We start from the raw sequence: 20,398 nt of genomic DNA, 5'->3' as shown, positions 1-20,398 counted from the left end.
GAATTGTTTTAAGATGGTTGTATGGAATTGTTTTAAGATGGTCGTATGGAATTGTTTTAAGATGGTCATACCAAGGATTATTTCAATATTTTATTTAGAATTTTAGGACACCTTTATATATAATATATTTACATGTTTTAACATTTGAATTTGGCAGTCCCAAAATAACAGACAGTCCCAAAATAAATCAACAGTAGGTAGGTTTTGAAGTGTCTGTCCTATATCTGAGAGATATTAGAAAGCTAAACAAATTGAAACTACATTTACAGTGGAATTAACCCTATACCTTTGTTGTGGAAATGCCCCATTCACTTCCATAAATTGTTCAGCCCGGTTATGGGTTACCTTCAGACAAGTCCCGTGACACTTAGAGCTAAACGTTGTCATGAAAAGACAGATTTTTGGAATGTCCCATGGTCTGATAAACACTGCTCTAGTTCTGTCACCTTTCACCTCAGATGGGATGTCTCCTGGTCTGAACAACACTGCTCTAGTTCTGTCACCTGTCACCTCAGATGGGATGTCTCCTGGTCTGATAAACACTGCTCTAGTTCTGTCACCTTTCACCTCAGATGGGATGTCTCCTGGTCTGAACAACACTGCTCTAGTTCTGTCACCTCAGATGGGATGTCTCCTGGTCTGATAAACACTGCTCTAGTTCTGTCACCTTTCACCTCAGATGGGATGTCTCCTGGTCTGATAAACCCTGCTCTAGTTCTGTCACCTCAGATGGGATGTCTCCTGGTCTGACCAACACTGCTCTAGTTCTGTCACCTTTCACCTCAGATGGGATGTCTCCTGGTCTGATAAACCCTGCTCTAGTTCTGTCACCTCAGATGGGATGTCTCCTGGTCTGACCAACACTGCTCTAGTTCTGTCACCTTTCACCTCAGATGGGATGTCTCCTGGTCTGAACAACACTGCTCTAGTTCTGTCACCTGTCACCTCAGATGGGATGTCTCCTGGTCTGACCAACACTGCTCTAGTTCTGTCACCTTTCACCTCAGATGGGATGTCTCCTGGTCTGATGAACACTACTCTAGTTCTGTCACCTTTCACCTCAGATGGGATGTCTCCTGGTCTGACCTACACTGCTCTAGTTCTGTCACCTGTCACCTCAGATGGGATGTCTCCTGGTCTGATAAACACTGCTCTAGTTCTGTCACCTTTCACCTCAGATGGGATGTCTCCTGGTCTGATAAACACTGCTCTAGTTCTGTCACCTTTCACCTCAGATGGGATGTCTCCTGGTCTGATAAACACTGCTATAGCTCTTCCACCTTCCACTGCAGATGCGGAAGGCCCATTTCTGTGGGGGCGTGTCCATCATTTATTGATATTACTTTAATAAAATATTTCAGTTGGGTTTATTACTTCATTATTTAATTCCTTAAAGTCATCATCTCATCTCTGCTGAGGCAGTAGCAGCCAGCCAGCCAGCCAGACAACCATGCAATGTTATGTCTGTGCTCCCCATTGATTGATCCTATTTAGCTAGGCTACTAGCTATGCTGCAGAGCTGTCTGACCAAATCGTTTTAGTAGCTACCTCATCAACTGTCTCTATCCCTCTCTTGTGTTGTGTTGATTCCTCTCTCATGTGGTCTGTGTGTATCCGATTCTATCCTGGGCCTTTAATGAACAAGTACAATGGATTATGGTCATTGTAGTTAATTACCACGTTTTCTGCGCTGAACTAGGTTAAGGATTTGCCTAATGAAAACTACTAATTTCTATTGTGAATGATTTGATTTCTCTCTAGAACTCACCAAAAAACGGAAGTAGTTGTTAATATTCCCCCCTGCCCTCCCGAGTGGCCCAGTGGTGTAAGACATCACAGTGCTAGCTGTGTCACTAGAAACAGCACTGCACCCCCCACAGCAACTCGCCCAAGCCTTCCCTATTTCTCCTTCTCCCAAATCCATTCAGCTGATGTTCTGAAAGAGCTGCAAAATCTGGACCCCTACAAATCAGCCGGGCTAGACAATCTGGACCCTTTCTTTCTAACATGATCTGTTGCCACCCCTATTACCGGTCTGTTCAACCTCTCTTTCGTGTCGTCTGCGATTCCCAAAGATGGGAAAGCAGCTGCGGTCATCCCCCTCTTCAAAGGGGGAGACACTCTTGACCCCAAACTGCTACAGACCTATATATATCCTACCCTGCCTTTCTAAGGTCTTCGAAAGCCAAGTCAACAAACAGATAACCGACCATTTCGAATCCCACCGCTATGCAATCTGGTTTCAGAGCTGGTCATGGGTGCACCTCAGCCACGCTCAAGGTCTTAAACGATATCGTAACCTCCATCGATAAGAAACAATGCTGTGCAGCCGTAATCATTGATCTGGCCAAGGCTTTCGTCTCTGTCAATCACCACATCCTCATTGGCAGACTCGATAGCCTTGGTTTCTCAAATGATTTCCTCGCCTGGTTCACCAACTCCTTCTCTGATAGAGTTCAGTGTGTCAAATCGGAGGGCCTGTTGTCCGGGCCTCTGGCAGTCTCTATGGGGGTGCCACAGGGTTCAATTCTTGGGCCGACTCTCTTCTCTGTATATGTAACGGATGTGAAATGGCTAGCTAGTTAGCTGTGTTTGCGCTAAATATCATTTCAATCGGTGACGTCACTTGCTCTGAGACCGTGAAGTAGTAGTTCCCCTTGCTCTGCAAGGGCCGTGGCTTTTGTGGAGCGATGGGTAACGATGCTTCGTGGGCGACTGTTGTTGATGTGTGCAGAGGGTCCCTGGTTCGCGCCCGGGTATGGGCGAGGGGACGGTCTAAAGTTATACTGTTACATATACATCATGATGTCGCTCTTGCTGCTGGTGAGTCTCTGATCCACCTCTACGCAGATGACACCATTCTGTATACTTCTGGCCCTTCTTTGGACACCATGTTAACAAACCTCCAGACGAGCTTCAATGCCATACAACTCTCCTTCCGTGGTCTCCAACGGCTCTTAAATACAAGTAAAACTAAATGCATGCTCTTTAACCAATCGCTGCCTGCACCTGCCCGCCCGTCCAGCATCACTACTCTGGACGGTTCTGACTTAGAATATGTGGACAACTACAAATACCTAGGTGTCTGGTTAGACTGTAAACTTTCCTTCCAGAATCACATCAAACATCTCCAATCCAAAGTTAAATCTAGAATTGGCTTCCTATTTCGCAACAAAGCATCCTTCACTCATGCTGCCAAACATACCCTCGTAAAACTCACCATCCTACCGATCCTCGACTTCGGCGATGTCATTTACAAAATAGCCTCCAATACCCTACTCAATAAATTGGATGCAGTCTATCACAGTGTCATCTGTTTCGTCACCAAAGCCCCATATACTAACAACCACTGCGACCTGTACGCTCTCGTTGGCTGGCCCTCGCTACATACTCGTCGCCAAACCCACTGGCTCCAGGTCATCTACAAGACCCTGCCTAGGTAAAGCCCCCTTATCTCAGCTCGCTGGTCAACATAGCAGCACCCACCTGTTGCACGCTCTCCAGCAGGTATATCTCTCTGGTCACCCCCAAAACCAATTCTTCCTTTGGCCGCCTCTCCTTCCAGTTCTCTGCTGCCAATGACTGGAACGAACTACAAAAATCTCTGAAACTGGAAACACTTATCTCCCTTTAAGCACCAACTGTCAGAGCAGCTCACAGATTACTGCACCTGTACATAGCCCATCTATAATTTAGCCCAAACAACTACCTCTTCCCCTACTGTATTTATTTATTTTACTCCTTTGCATCCCATTATTTATATTTCTACTTTGCACATTCTTCCACTGCAAATCTACCATTCCAGTGTTTTACTTGCTATATTGTATTTACTTCGCCACCATGGCCTTTTTTCCTTTACCTCCCTTCTCACCTCATTTTCTCACATTATATATAGACTTGTTTATACTGTATTATTGACTGTATGTTTGTTTTACTCCATGTGTAACTCTGTGTCGTTGTATGTGTCGAACTGCTTTGCTTTATCTTGGCCAGGTCACAGTTGTAAATGAGAACTTGTTCTCAACTTGCCTACCTGGTTAAATAAAGTTGATGAAAATAGGAGTTGTTAAGACAGCACCAGGCGAGAGGAGATGTAGGGGATCAGGGATATAATGTCTGAGACATTGTTGAAGTATTTTCATCCTTGTCTTGAAAGATTCACATTGTGTGTGTTGTTTCTGCCCCCCACCTAGGATAAAGATGATACCCACTTTGTAGTCTTCTCTAAAGAAGAGGGATCTGGACTTGGTTTCAGTATCGCTGGTGGAATGGACCTTGAGCAGAAGTCCATAACTGTAAGTACACTAGTATAACAGTAGTATAACAATAGTATAACAGTAGTATAACAGTAGTATAACGGTAGTATACCAGTAGTATACCAGTAGTATAACAGTAGTATTACAGTAGTATTACAGTAGTATTACAGTAGTATAACAGTAGTATTACAGTAGTATTACAGTAGTATACCAGTAGTATAACAGTAGTATAACAGTAGTATTACAGTAGTATTACAGTAGTATAACAGTAGTATACCAGTAGTATTACAGTAGTATTACAGTAGTATTACAGTAGTATAACAGTAGTATACCAGTAGTATAACAGTAGTATAACAGTAGTATTACAGTAGTATTACAGTAGTATTACAGTAGTATAACAGTAGTATAACAGTAGTATAACAGTAGTATAACGGTAGTATACCAGTAGTATACCAGTAGTATAACAGTAGTATTACAGTAGTATAACAGTAGTATTACAGTAGTATAACAGTAGTATTACAGTAGTATAACAGTAGTATTACAGTAGTATAACAGTAGTATTACAGTAGTATAACAGTAGTATAACAGTAGTATTACAGTAGTATAACAGTAGTATTACAGTAGTATTACAGTAGTATAACAGTAGTATTACAGTAGTATAACAGTAGTATTACAGTAGTATAACAGTAGTATTACAGTAGTATAACAGTAGTATTACAGTAGTATAACCGTAGTATTACAGTAGTATAACAGTAGTATAGCAGTAGTATTATAGTAGTATTACAGTAGTACAGTACATGTTTAAAAACAAAACAAACAAAAAATCATTTGAAAATGTCATGAAAGATATGGAGTAAGTAATGAGAAACCTAGAGTAAACAAATGTTTTTGTCTCGATTCAATGTTGAACAATTCATTACTCTCCCACTCCACTTACCATCAATCCCTTAGATTGGAGTGCCTAGTGTGTAGGGGCTAGGAGTTGATTTGGGATTTAACTTCACTTCTTAACTCTCCCACTTACCTCTGTTTGGGGCAGGTCCATCGGGTGTTCTCTAAAGGCGTGGCCGGCCTGGAAGGAACCATTCAGCGTGGGGACAGTATCCTGTCCATCAACGGCAGCAGCTTGGAGGGGATGTCCCACGTAGAAGCCGTGTCCTGTCTCCACCAGGCTAGACTGTCCACTCAGGTCCTGGTGGTTATTCGCAGGGGGAAGGACAGTGAAGGACAGATGTCCCCGAGACAACATGACCTGTCCCACCACACTGGAAGAAGCTACGCCCTGGGATGCAGAGAGAACTGGCCTGAGACGACTAGATCTGTTATGGGACTGGGAGGTACAGGATAGGAAGCATTAACATACTGCAAAGCCGGAGTGATCTGCACATTTTTTTTGTAGCTTTCAAATAGGCACATTCTTCTCCTATACCCTGCAACTCTTCCTTGAGTCCTTGGTGTACAGGAGATGTGTTTTTTCTGTCAAGGGGTAAACTAATGGTTAATAAACAACTCTTAAGTTGGGCAATATTGCAGAATGTTAAATGGCAGATAGATTATATTTTTCCTGGTTTTAGATCTAGTAGGACTTGTTTACTCTCGGTATGGTTGTTCTGAGTCCGTGTAATGGGTTAATCACATCATAAGACCAATTTTTAAGTCTTAAACAAAGAAAACAAACAAGTTTAGATTTAATAGCATATTTAGAAAGAGAGGAGTGAATTGGTCTAGTAATGGTTCTGCCTAGTGCTACAGCACATCATGGCAGAGTTCACTAAACAACTGACACCCAATGACATAACATACATTACCGTTACATACAAACAATGACATTTACATTAATCATGATATCTTTCTGTGCAGATATATTGAAGCAACATCTCAAGACATCATTCAGGATGTCAAAGCTTGGTCACAAATGGGTCTTCCAAAGCTGAAATAAATCATTCTCTCTACTAATGTTTTTATTGGGTATGACGCTACAAGCTTGGCACACCTGTATTTGGGTGTTTCTACCATTCTTCTCTGCAGATCCACTCAAGCTCTGTCGGGTTGGAATGGGGAGCGTCCCTGCACGGCTATTTTCAGGTCTCCCCAGAGTTGTTAGATTGGGTTCATGTCTGGTTTCTGGCTGGGCCATTCAAGGGCATTCAGAGACTTGTCTCGAAGCCACTCCTGCGTAGTCTTGGCTGTGTACTTAGGGTCATTGTCTTGTTGGAAGGTGAACCCCCCCAGTCTGAGGTCCTGAGCGTCTGGAGCAGGTCTTTCATCAAGGATCTCTCTGTTCTCTGCTCCGTTAATATTTCCCCTCGATCCCGACTAGTCTCTCAGTCCCTACCGCTGAAAAACATCCCAACAGCATGATGCTGCCATCACCATGCTTCACCGTAGGGATGGTGCCAGGTTTCCTCCAGACGTGATGCTTGGCATTCAAGCCAAAGAGTTCAATCTTGGATTCATCAGACCAGAGAATCTTGTTTCTCATGGTCTGAGAATCCTTTAGGTGCTTTTTAGCAAACTCCAAGCGAGCCTTTTACTGAAGAGTGGCTTCTTTCTGGCCACTCTACCATTAAGTGGATGACGGATCACCACCTCAAGCTGAACCTCGGCAAGACGGAGCTGCTCTTCCTCCCGGGGAAGGACTGCCCGTTCCATGATCTCGCCATCACGGTTGACAACTCCATTGTGTCCTCCTCCCAGAGCGCCAAGAACCTTGGCGTGATCCTGGACAACACCCTGTCGTTCTCAACCAACATCAAGGCGGTGGCCCGTTCCTGTAGGTTCATGCTCTACAACATCCGCAGAGTACGACCCTGCCTCACACAGGAAGCGGCGCAGGTCCTAATCCAGGCACTTGTCATCTCCCGTCTGGATTACTGCAACTCGCTGCTGGCTGGGCTCCCTGCCTGTGCCATTAAACCCCTTCAACTCATCCAGAACGCCGCAGCCCGTCTGGTGTTCAACCTTCCCAAGTTCTCTCACGTCACCCCGCTCCTCCGTTCTCTCCACTGGCTTCCAGTTGAAGCTCGCATCCGCTACAAGACCATGGTGCTTGCCTACGGAGCTGTGAGGGGAAGGGCACCTCAGTACCTCCAGGCTCTGATCAGGCCCTACACCCAAACAAGGGCACTGCGTTCATCCACCTCTGGCCTGCTCGCCTCCCTACCACTGAGGAAGTACAGCTCCCGCTCAGCCCAGTCAAAACTGTTCGCTGCCCTGGCCCCCCAATGGTGGAACAAACTCCCTCACGACGCCAGGACAGCGGAGTCAATCACCACCTTCCGGAGACACCTGAAACCCCACCTCTTTAAGGAATACCTAGGATAGGTTAAGTAATCCCTCTCACCCCACCCCCCTAAGTTTTAGATGCACTATTGTTAAGTGACTGTCCCACTGGATGTCATAAGGTGAATGCACCAATTTGTAAGTCGCTCTGGATAAGAGCGTCTGCTAAATGACTTAAATGTAATGTAAATGTAAGTCCTGATTGGTGGAGTGCTGCAAAAATGGTTGTCCTTCTTGAAGGTTCTTCCATCTCCACAGAGGAACTCTGGAGCTCCGTCAGAGTTACCGTCGGGTTCTTGGTCACCTCCCTTCTTTCCCAATTGCTCAGTTTGGCCGGGCGGCCAACTCTAGGGAGAGTCTTGGTGGTTCCAAACTGCTTCCATTTAATAATGATGGAGGCCACTGTGTTATTGGGGACCTTCAATGCTGCAGAAATGTTTTGGTACCCTTCCCCAGATCTGTGTCTCGGAGCTCTGATATTTCTTCCATTCTTTATTTTTACTTCATGGATGATGTGTGTATTGTTTTGTATTGCTGTACTGTTGGAGCTAGAAACACAAGCATTAGGTATTACTGTACTGTTGGAAGCTAGAAACACAAGCATTAGGTATTACTGTACTGTTGGAGCTAGAAACACAAGCATTAGGTATTACTTTACTGTTGGAGCTAGAAACACAATCATTAGGTATTACTGTACTGTTGGAGCTAGAAACACAAGCATTAGGTATTACTGTACTGTTGGAGCTAGAAACACAAGCATTAGATATTACTGCACTGTTGGAGCTAGAAACACAAGCATTATGTATTACTGCCCTGTTGGAGCTAGAAACACAAGCATTAGGTATTACTGTACTGTTGGAGCTAGAAACACAAGCATTAGATATTACTGCACTGTTGGAGCTAGAAACACAAGCATTAGGTATTACTGCCCTGTTGGAGCTAGAAACACAAGCATTAGGTATTACTGTACTGTTGGAAGCTAGAAACACAAGCATTAGGTATTACTGTACTGTTGGAGCTAGAAACACAAGCATTAGGTATTACTTTACTGTTGGAGCTAGAAACACAATCATTAGGTATTACTGTACTGTTGGAGCTAGAAACACAAGCATTAGGTATTACTGTACTGTTGGAGCTAGAAACACAAGCATTAGATATTACTGCACTGTTGGAGCTAGAAACACAAGCATTATGTATTACTGCACTGTTGGAGCTAGAAACACAAGCATTAGGTATTACTGTACTGTTGGAAGCTAGAAACACAAACATTAGATATTACTGTACTGTTGGATCTAGAAACACAAGCATTAGGTATTACTGTACTGTTGGAAGCTAGAAACACAAGCATTAGATATTACTGTACTGTTGAAGCTAGAAACACAAGCATTAGATATTACTGTACTGTTGAAGCTAGAAACACAAGCATTAGATATTACTGTACTGTTGAAGCTAGAAACACAAGCATTAGGTATTACTGTACTGTTGAAGCTAGAAACACAAGCATTAGATATTACTGCACTGTTGGAAGCTAGAAACACAAGCATTAGGTATTACTGTACTGTTGGAAGCTAGAAACACAAGCATTAGGTATTACTGCACTGTTGGAGCTAGAAACACAAGCATTAGGTATTACTGCACTGTTGGAGCTAGAAACACAAGCATTAGATATTACTGTACTGTTGGAAGCTAGAAACACAAGCATTGGGTATTACTGTACTGTTGGAGCTAGAAACACAAGCATTAGGTATTACTGTACTGTTGGAGCTAGAAACACAAGCATTGGGTATTACTGTACTGTTGGAGCTAGAAACACAAGCATTAGGTATTACTGTACTGTTGGAGCTAGAAACACAAGCATTGGGTATTACTGTACTGTTGGAGCTAGAAACACAAGCATTAGGTATTACTGCACTGTTGGAGCTAGAAACACAAGCATTAGGTATTACTGTACTGTTGGAGCTAGAAACACAAGCATTAGGTATTACTGCACTGTTGGAGCTAGAAACACAAGCATTAGGTATTACTGCACTGTTGGAGCTAGAAACACAAGCATTAGGTATTACTGCACTGTTGGAAGCTAGAAACACAAGCATTGGGTATTACTGTACTGTTGGAGCTAGAAACACAAGCATTAGGTATTACTGCACTGTTGGAGCTAGAAACACAAGCATTAGGTATTACTGCACTGTTGGAGCTAGAAACACAAGCATTACGCTGCACCTGAAATAACATCTGCAAATCTATATACGCGACCAATCAAATTTGATTTGATTTAGAGGACGGTTGTCCTGCAAACAGAAAAGTAAGGAACTTCTCTGCCATTTTGCTTGATATAGATGTTAACCAATCAGCATTCAACATTAGACCCACTGTATCAATAGCCATGTCTGATAGAGACGTTAATCAAAACTCATTTTCTCATTAACCATTATCAGAAAAGGTTTTTTGTTTTCATAACCACACTTCAAATCAAATGTTATTTGTCACATACACATGGTTAGCAGATGTTAATGCGAGTGTAGCGAAATGCTTGTGCTTCTAGTTCCGAGAACGCAGTAATAACCAACAAGTAATCTAACTTAACAATTACACAACTACTACCTTATACACACAAGTGTAAGGGGATAAAGAATATGTACATAAAGATATATGAATGAGTGATGGTACAGAACGGCATAGGCAAGATGCATTAGATGGTATCGAGTACAGTATACACATATGAGATGAGTATGTAAACAAAGTGGCATAGTTTAAAGTGGCTAGTGATACATGTATTACATAAAGATGGCAAGATGCAGTAGATGGTATAGAGTACAGTATACACATATGAGATGAGTATGTAAACAAAGTGGCATAGTTTAAAGTGGCTAGTGATACATGTATTACATAAAGATGCAGTAGATGATAAAGAGTACAGTATATACATATGAGATGAGTAATGTAGGGTATGTAAACATTATATTAAGTAGCATTGTTTAAAGTGGCTAGTGATATATTTTTTTATCAATTTCCATTATTAAAGTGAGCTGGAGTTGAGTCAGTATGTTGGCAGCAGCCACTCAATGTTAGTGGTGGCAGTTTAACAGTCTGATGGCCTTGAGATAGAAGCTGTTTTTCAGTCTCTCGGTCCCAGCTTGATGCACCTGTACTGACCTCGCCTTCTGGATGGTAGCGGGGTGAACAGGCAGTGGCTTCAGTTCCTAAAACCAAAGTGCTATTTGTATAGAGCTGACATGATTCCTGCGGGACTGGGTGCTCACTGTGCCTCTGTGTGTTCCCATAGTGGTGGAGGTGGGTCCTGACGGGGCTCTGAGGGTGGAGCTGCTGAAAACGTCAGCTGGTCTAGGCTTCAGTCTGGAGGGGGGCAAAGCCTCGGCACACGGAGACCTACCCCTCAACGTTAAACGAGTCTTCAAAGGTCAGCCAACACACACACACACACACACACACACACACACAAAGGAACACACACACGCAGGAACGTAAGTATACACACACACTCTTTATTCCTATGGTGGTATGGCAGTGTCAGCCTATGGCCACCAGAGGGGGCATTTCCCCAGCATGGCAGTCAAAACAGACACGGTCAGTGAGTTTGTCTGCCAATACAGACTTTCCGAGGAGGAGAGGAGAGGAGAGGAGAGGAGGGGAGGGGAGGGGAGGGGAGGGGAGGGGGAGGGAGAGGGAGAGGAGAGGGAGAGAGGAGAGGAGAGGGAGGGGAGAGGAGAGGAGAGGAGAGGAGAGGAGGAAGAGGAGAGGAGAGGAGAGGAGAGGAGAGATAGAAGGAGAAGAGGGGATAGGATAGATAGAAGGAGAAGAGGGGATAGGAGGAGGAGAGGAGAGGAGAGATCCTGTGTAGACAGCTGGGTTGGGTTACATGTAGAGGAGAGATCCTGTGTAGACAGCTGGGTTGGGTTACATGTAGAGGAGAGATCCTGTGTAGATAGCTGGGTTGGGTTACATGTAGAGGAGAGATCCTATGTAGACAGCTGGGTTGGGTTACATGTAGAGGAGAGGAGAGATCCTGTGTAGACAGCTGGGTTGGGTTACATGTAGAGGAGAGATCCTGTGTAGACAGCTGGGTTGGGTTACATGTAGAGGAGAGGAGAGATCCTGTGTAGACAGCTGGGTTGGGTTACATGTAGAGGAGAGATCCTCTGATCCTTATGATACAGTTATAATGCATTATGATACAGTTATAATGCATTATGATACAGTTATAATGCATTATGATACAGTTATAATGCATTATGATAGTTATAATGCATTATGATACAGTTATAATGCATTATGATACAGTTATAATGCATTATGATACAGTTATAATGCATTATGATAGTTATAATGCATTATGATAGTTATAATGCACTATGATACAGTTATAATGCATTATGATAGTTATAATTTATGACCTATTATAACGTCTGATCATAATGAACCCAACCTCCTCTAGGTGGTGCTGCGGAGCTGTCGAGGGTGGTGGACGTGGGGGACGAGGTACTGGAGGTCAACGGACGCTCGCTGCAGGGCCTCATGCATTACGACGCCTGGAGCATCATCAAGGCCGTCGGCGAAGGCCCCGTGCAGCTTGTCATCAGGAAACCGAGGACCTCTGTATGACAGACATACAACAGACATATAGAACTAACATGAAGAACCAGACGTACCTCGTAGAACACGTATGTCAGCTTGAGGTGACATAATATATAATCCAGGACCTCTGTATGACAGACATATCTCAGAGAACTATATATATATAGCTACGATGGCTGAAATGTTATTATCATGACATATTCTGATGAAACGGACAGACATTGGAAAGCGGTTATTTTGTTAAAGCAGACTGCAATTCGGTCCGGAATGTCAAATAGAGTGTCGAAACCAGACCGTGGAGTGTGAAGCATTCTTTCTTTTATTATAGTGTTTCATACAGGAGGACAAGAGGCTATTATAGTGTCTTATACAGGAGGACTAGAGGCTATTATAGTGTCTTATACAGGAGGACAGGATACTATTATAGTGTCTTATACAGGAGGACAGGATACTATTATAGTGTCTTATACAGGAGGACAAGAGGCTATTATAGTGTCTTATACAGGAGGACAGGATACTATTATAGTGTTTCATACAGGAGGACAAGAGGCTATTATAGTGTCTTATACAGGAGGACAAGAGGCTATTATAGTGTCTTATACAGGAGGACAGGATACTATTATAGTGTTTCATACAGGAGGACAAGAGGCTATTATAGTGTCTTATACAGGAGGACAAGAGGCTATTATAGTGTCTTATACAGGAGGACAAGAGGCTATTATAGTGTCTTATACAGGAGGACAGGATACTATTATAGTGTATTATACAGGAGGACAGGATACTATTATAGTGTCTTATACAGGAGGACAGGATACTAGTATAGTGTCTTATACAGGAGGACAGGATACTATTATAGTGTCTTATACAGGAGGACAGGATACTATTATAGTGTCTTATACAGGAGGACAGGATACTATTATAGTGTCTTATACAGGAGGACAGGATACTATTATAGTGTCTTATACAGGAGGACAGGATACTATTATAGTGTCTTATACAGGAGGACAAGATACTATTATAGTGTTTCATACAGGAGGACAAGAGGCTATTATAGTGTCTTATACAGGAGGACAAGAGGCTATTATAGTGTCTTATACAGGAGGACAGGATACTATTATAGTGTTTCATACAGGAGGACAAGAGGCTATTATAGTGTCTTATACAGGAGGACAAGAGGCTATTATAGTGTCTTATACAGGAGGACAAGAGGCTATTATAGTGTCTTATACAGGAGGACAGGATACTATTATAGTGTATTATACAGGAGGACAGGATACTATTATAGTGTCTTATACAGGAGGACAGGATACTATTATAGTGTCTTATACAGGAGGACAGGATACTAGTATAGTGTCTTATACAGGAGGACAGGATACTATTATAGTGTCTTATACAGGAGGACAGGATACTATTATAGTGTCTTATACAGGAGGACAGGATACTATTATAGTGTCTTATACAGGAGGACAGGATACTATTATAGTGTCTTATACAGGAGGACAGGATACTATTATAGTGTCTTATACAGGAGGACAAGATTCTATTATAGTGTCTTATACAGGAGGACAAGATACTATTATAGTGTCTTATACAGGAGGATATAGACTATTATAGTGTTTTATACAGGAGGATTTTAGACTATTATAGTGTTCTAGACAGGAGGCTATTATTGTGTTTTATACAGGAGGACATGATACTAGTATATCAAATCAAATCAAATGTATTTATATAGCCCTTCGTACATCAGCTGATATCTCAAAGTGCTGTACAGAAACCCAGCCTAAAACCCCAAACAGCAAACAATGCAGGTGTAAAAGCACGGTGGCTAGGAAAAACTCCCTAGAAAGGCCAAAACCTAGGAAGAAACCTAGAGAGGAACCGGGCTATGTGGGGTGGCCAGTCCTCTTCTGGCTGTGCCGGGTAGAGATTATAACAGAACATGACCAAGATGTTCAAATGTTCATAAATGACCAGCATGGTCAAATAATAATAAGGCAGAACAGTTGAAACTGGAGCAGCAGCACAGTCAGGTGGACTGGGGACAGCAAGGAGCCATCATGTCAGGTAGTCCTGGGGCACGGTCCTAGGGCTCAGGTCCTCCGAGAGAGAGAAAGAAAGAGAGAATTAGAGAGAGCATATGTGGGGTGGCCAGTCCTCTTCTGGCTGTGCCGGGTGGAGATTATAACAGAACGTGGCCAAGATGTTCAAATGTTCATAAATGACCAGCATGGTTGAATAATAGTAAGGCAGAACAGTTGAAACTGGAGCAGGAGCATGGCCAGGTGGACTGGGGACAGCAAGGAGTCCTCATGTCAGGTAGTCCTGGGACATGGTCCTAGGGCCCAGGCCAGTTGAAACTGGAGCAGCAGCATGGCCAGGTGGACTGGGGACAGCAAGGATTATACAGGAGGACACAATACTATTATAGTGTTTCATACATGAGGACAAGACACTATTATAGTGTCTTATACAGGAGGACAATATACTATTATACTATTATAGTGTCTTATACAGGAGGATATTAGACTATTATAGTGTTTTATACAGGAGGACAAAACACTATTATAGTGTCTTATACAGGAGGACGAGATACTATTATAGTGTCTTATACAGGAGGACGAGATTCTATTATAGTGTTTTATACAGGAGGATATTAAACTATTATAGTGTTTTATACAGGAGGTCAAGATACTATTATAGTGTTTTATACAGGAGGACAAGAGGCTATTATAGTGTTTTATACAGGAGGACAAGACACTATTATAGTGTTTTATACAGGAGGACGAGAGGCTATTATAGAGTCTTATACAGGAGGATGAGATACTATTAAAGTGTTTTATACAGGAGGACGAGAGGCTATTATAGTGTCTTATACAGAGGACAAGATACTATTATAGTGTTTTATACAGGAGGATATTAGACTATTATAGTGTCTTATACAGGAGGATATTAGACTATTATAGTGTTTTATACAGGAGGACAGGAGACTATTATAGTGTCTTATACAGGAGGATTTAGACTAGTATAGTGTTCTATACAGGAGGACGAGAGGCTATTATAGTGTCTTATACAGGAGGATTTAGACTAGTATAGTGTTCTATACAGGAGGACGAGAGGCTAGTATAGTGTTCTATACAGGAGGACAAGAGGCTATTATAGTGTCTTATACAGGAGGATATAGACTATTGTTGTGTTTTATACAGGAAGACGAGAGGCTAATATAGTGTTCTATACAGGAGGATATTAGACTATTATAGTGTCTTATACAGGAGGATGTTAGACTAGTATAGTGTTTTATACAGGAGGATATAGACTATTGTTGTGTTTTATACAGGAAGACGAGAGGCTAATATAGTGTGTTATACAGGAGGATATTAGACTATTATTGTGTTCTATACAGGAGGACAAGAGGCTAATATAGTGTGTTATACAGAAGGATATTAGACTATTATAGTGTTCTATACAGGAGGACAAGAGGCTAATATAGTGTCTTATACAGGAGGATATTAGACTATTATAGTGTTCTATACAGGAGGACAGGATACTATTATAGTGTCTTATACCGGAGGATATTAGACTAGTATAGTGTTTTATACAGGAGGATATAGACTATTGTTGTGTTTTATACAGGAGGACGAGAGGCTAATATAGTGTGTTATACAGGAGGATATTAGACTATTATAGTGTTTTATACAGGAGGATAAGAATCTTGGAATATCTCTACAAGGTGTTGAAAGCGTTCCACAGGGATGCTGGTCCATGTTGACTCTACAAGGTGTTGAAAGCGTTCCACAGGGATGCTGGTCCATGTTGACTCTACAAGGTGTTGAAAGCGTTCCACAGGGATGCTGGCCCATGTTGACTCTACAAGGTGTCTAAAGCGTCCCACAGGGATGCTGGTCCATGTTGACTCTACAAGGTGTCTAAAGCGTTCCACAGGGATGCTGGTCCATGTTGACTCTACAAGGTGTTGAAAGCGTTCCACAGGGATGCTGGTCCATGTTGACTCTACAAGGTGTCTAAAGCGTTTCACAGGGATGCTGGTCCATGTTGACTCTACAAGGTGTCTAAAGCGTTCCACAGGGATGCTGGTCCATGTTGACTCTACAAGGTGTTGAAAGCGTTCCACAGGGATGCTGGTCCATGTTGACTCTACAAGGTGTCTAAAGCGTTTCACAGGGATGCTGGTCCATGTTGACTCTACAAGGTGTTGAAAGCGTTCCACAGGGATGCTGGTCCATGTTGACTCTACAAGGTGTTGAAAGCGTTCCACAGGGATGCTGGTCCATGTTGACTCTACAAGGTGTCGAAAGCGTTCCACAGGGATGCTGGCCCATGTTGACTCCAATGCTTCCCACAGTTGTGCCAAGTTGGCTGGATGTCATTTGGGTGGTGGACCATTCTTGATACACACAGGAAACTGTTGAGTGTGAAAAACCCAGCAGCGTTGCAGTTCTTGACACAAACTGGTGCGCCTGGATCCTACTACCATACGCTGTTCAAAGGGACTTCAATCTGCTGTCTTGCCTATTCACCCTCTGATTGGCTCACAAACACAATCCAGGTTTCAAAGGCTTAAAAAGTCCCTTCTTCAACCTGTCTCCTCCTCTTCATCTACACTGATTGAAGTGGATTTAACAAGACATCAATAAGGATCATAGATTTCACCTGGATTCACCTCGTCAGTCTACGTCATGGAAAGAAAAGGTGTTCCTAATGTTTTGTACACTCAGTGTTGTATACTAGTGTAACTTATTTTATGTCAAGGTATCGGTCAGTTTACCCTGTAGGTATCGGTCAGTTTACCCTGTAGATATCGGTCAGTTTACCCTGTAGGTATCGGTCAGTTTACCCTGTAGGTATCGGTCAGTTTACCCTGTAGATATCGGTCAGTTTACCCTGTAGGTATCGGTCAGTTTACCCTGTAGGTATCGGTCAGTTTACCCTGTAGGTATCGGTCAGTGTACCCTGTAGGTATCGGTCAGTTTACCCTGTAGGTATCGGTCAGTTTACCCTGTAGGTATCCTCTCAGTTTACCCTGTAGGTATCGGTCAGTTTACCCTGTAGGTATCGGTCAGTTTACCCTGTAGATATCGGTCAGTTTACCCTGTAGATATCGGTCAGTTTACCCTGTAGGTATCGGTCAGTTTACCCTGTAGGTATCGGTCAGTTTACCCTGTAGGTATCGGTCAGTTTACCCTGTAGATATTGGTCAGTTTACCCTGTAGATATCGGTCAGTTTACCCTGTAGGTATCGGTCAGTTTACCCTGTAGATATCGGTCAGTTTACCCTGTAGGTATCGGTCAGTTTACCCTGTAGATATCCTCTCAGTGTACCCTGTAGATATCGGTCAGTTTACCCTGTAGATATCGGTCAGTTTACCCTGTAGATATCGGTCAGTTTACCCTGTAGATATCGGTCAGTTTACCCTGTAGATATCGGTCAGTTTACCCTGTAGATATCGGTCAGTTTACCCTGTAGATATCGGTCAGTTTACCTTGTAGATATCGGTCAGTTTACCCTGTAGGTATCCTCTCAGTTTACCGTGTAAGTATCCTCTCAGTGTACCCTGTAGATATCGGTCAGTTTACCCTGTAGGTATCCTCTCAGTTTACCCTGTAGGTATCCTCTCAGTGTACCCTGTAGATATCCTCTCAGTTTACCCTGTAGGTATCCTCTCAGTGTACCCTGTAGGTATCCTCTCAGTTCACTCTGTAGGTATCCTCTCAGTTCACCCTGTAGGTATCCTCTCAGTTCACCCTGTAGGTATCCTCTCAGTTCACCCTGTAGGTATCCTCTCAGTTCACCCTGTAGGTATCCTCTCAGTTCACCCTGTAGGTATCCTCTCAGTTCACCCTGTAGGTATCCTCTCAGTGTACCCTGTAGGTATCCTCTCAGTGTACCCTGTAGGTATCGGTCAGTTTACCCTGTAGGTATCCTCTCAGTTTACCCTGTATCTTGTCACCTAAATCCTCACACTGACCCAATGTGACACCTACAGTAGCTGTGTCAGAGACTCACCTCTTTCTGCATACTGGAGTTGAGTTGGATTAGTGCTACAGCGTTACGCTACTGGAGTTGAGTTGGATTAGTGCTACGGCGTTACGCTACTGGAGTTGAGTTGGATTAGTGCTACAGCGTTACGCTACTGGAGTTGAGTTGGATTAGTGCTACAGCGTTACGCTACTGGAGTTGGGTTGGATTAGAGCTACAGCGTTACGCTACTGGAGTTGAGTTGGATTAGTGCTACGGCGTTACGCTACTGGAGTTGGGTTGGATTAGAGCTACAGCGTTACGCTACTGGAGTTGAGTTGGATTAGTGCTACGGCGTTACGCTACTGGAGTTGAGTTGGATTAGTGCTACAGCGTTACGCTACTGGAGTTGAGTTGGATTAGTGCTACGGCGTTACGCTACTGGAGTTGGGTTGGATTAGAGCTACAGCGTTACGCTACTGGAGTTGAGTTGGATTAGTGCTACGGCGTTACGCTACTGGAGTTGAGTTGGATTAGTGCTACAGCGTTACGCTACTGGAGTTGGGTTGGATTAGAGCTACGGCGTTACGCTACTGGAGTTGAGTTGGATTAGTGCTACGGCGTTACGCTACTGGAGTTGAGTTGGATTAGTGCTACAGCGTTACGCTACTGGAGTTGGGTTGGATTAGAGCTACGGCGTTACGCTACTGGAGTTGAGTTGGATTAGTGCCACGGCCTCACGCTTCTGGAGTTTCATTGTACGGGACTTAATGTGCGTGCATGGTGTGCATATCGGGTTCCAATCAAATGCCCTAAACCTGATATTTGAAAACAAGACATTTTAGAAATGAATTGAAATGATTAATTTTAATGATTAAGTATAGAGTACGTTAAAGTTTCTACTTTATCCATATTTATAACATATTTTGTATCTCCTGAAATTCCACATCATTGATTTAACGTGTCTTACTGTTAAAGGTGTTGACAGATATACAGTACAGACCAACCACATGTGATTTCCGTTTTTAGTTTTCTCTCTGAAATACAGCAGAACCTGATGTCCCACCATTCATGTGACATGTATGGTAGGTTACTGTAAATGTGACATGTATGGTAGGTTACTGTAAATGTGACATGTATGGTAGGTTACTGTAAATGTGACATGTATGGTAGGTTACTGTAAATGTGACATGTCTGGTAGGTTACTGTAAATGTGACATGTCTGGTAGGTTACTGTAAATGTGACATGTCTGGTAGGTTACTGTAAATGTGACATGTCTGGTAGGTTACTGTAAATGTGACATGTCTGGTAGGTTACTGTATCTGGCAGGGTTCAAACCGTGTATTACAATACCCACAGCTCTTACATTCTGAAGCACAACTCTTGTTTCAGAAAGCTGGTTGTAAATATTGTCTCGTGTTACTGTACATTTGAATTAGGCTGACTTGATCGTCTTTCCATTGGTTTAGTGTACATTTTAAACTGTCATTTTGAATTGTATGACTGCAAGGTATGTTTAGATTTTTTTGTGTATGTGTGATCATTAACACATATTGTCGTGCAGCACGATATTACACTTGGAGAATTTGTACATTACAGGGCTATTTTAACGGCAATGGTTGACAAATATGACATTGCTCAGAATATCGTTCTAATCTTGGGTTTTATGCGGTTGATTTATTAAAATAAATGATATTCTGTTGCTGTAAAAGGACCTGATCTGCTGTTGAATATCTTCTGATAATGGTGGTTAACAAAAAGCTACAACAAAATTTTGGTCAATTCAGCTTTTTCTTCTGCTTTGCTCATGTTCTTTTAATGTGTACATTATTATTATTATTATTATTATTATTATATTTTTTGCGTTTGGTTTTGATATTACATACAGACAGGAAATCCAAGTTTGCTCACTTACATGAGTGGTCAAAAGTAGTGCACTACATAGGGAATAGGATGCCATTTTGAACTAAATTAGAGTAGATTAATACATTGTGTGTGTGTGTGTGGGGCAGGGAACATAGTCCCTGTGGTGCAGGGTAGGCAACCCTGTTCCTAAAGGGCCTCAGGTACAGCAGGATATGGTTCCCAACGACGCGCCACATCTGACCAACTGAGCTAATTGATCACTTCAGTGATTGCCTAAATTCATCACACCTGGTCTTCTAGGTTGGTTAAATCCAAACATGAGGTGCTTGCGGGAGGGTTGCCTAAGCCTACTGTGGTGCTATGATAAAGGCCCTATTCAGGAAGTGTCTCATAAATGGCTAATACAGTCTTGTGACCACTGACCTG

The 20,398-nt window shown here is 42.7% G+C and overlaps 1 protein-coding gene across 1 annotated transcript in view; it reads left to right on the top strand.

Annotated features, from left to right (window-relative positions):
• The window catches only part of LOC124036674 (PDZ domain-containing protein 2-like), a 217,644-nt gene extending 205,205 nt beyond the window's left edge, over nt 1–12,439 (top strand). The window contains 4 exon segments of the mRNA XM_046351518.1: nt 4,194–4,295; nt 5,296–5,593; nt 10,822–10,956; nt 11,992–12,439. Of these exon segments, the coding sequence (XP_046207474.1) occupies nt 4,194–4,295; nt 5,296–5,593; nt 10,822–10,956; nt 11,992–12,158 (702 nt within the window). The 3' untranslated portion in view covers nt 12,159–12,439.
• Nucleotides 12,440–20,398: the final 7,959 nt, after the last annotated feature.

The sequence above is a fragment of the Oncorhynchus gorbuscha genome, linkage group LG05 (genome assembly GCF_021184085.1).
Source record: "Oncorhynchus gorbuscha isolate QuinsamMale2020 ecotype Even-year linkage group LG05, OgorEven_v1.0, whole genome shotgun sequence".
Taxonomy (NCBI): domain Eukaryota; kingdom Metazoa; phylum Chordata; class Actinopteri; order Salmoniformes; family Salmonidae; genus Oncorhynchus; species Oncorhynchus gorbuscha.
The sequence above is the reverse complement of the archived record's forward strand: the minus strand, read 5'-3'. Positions and strand labels throughout refer to the sequence as shown.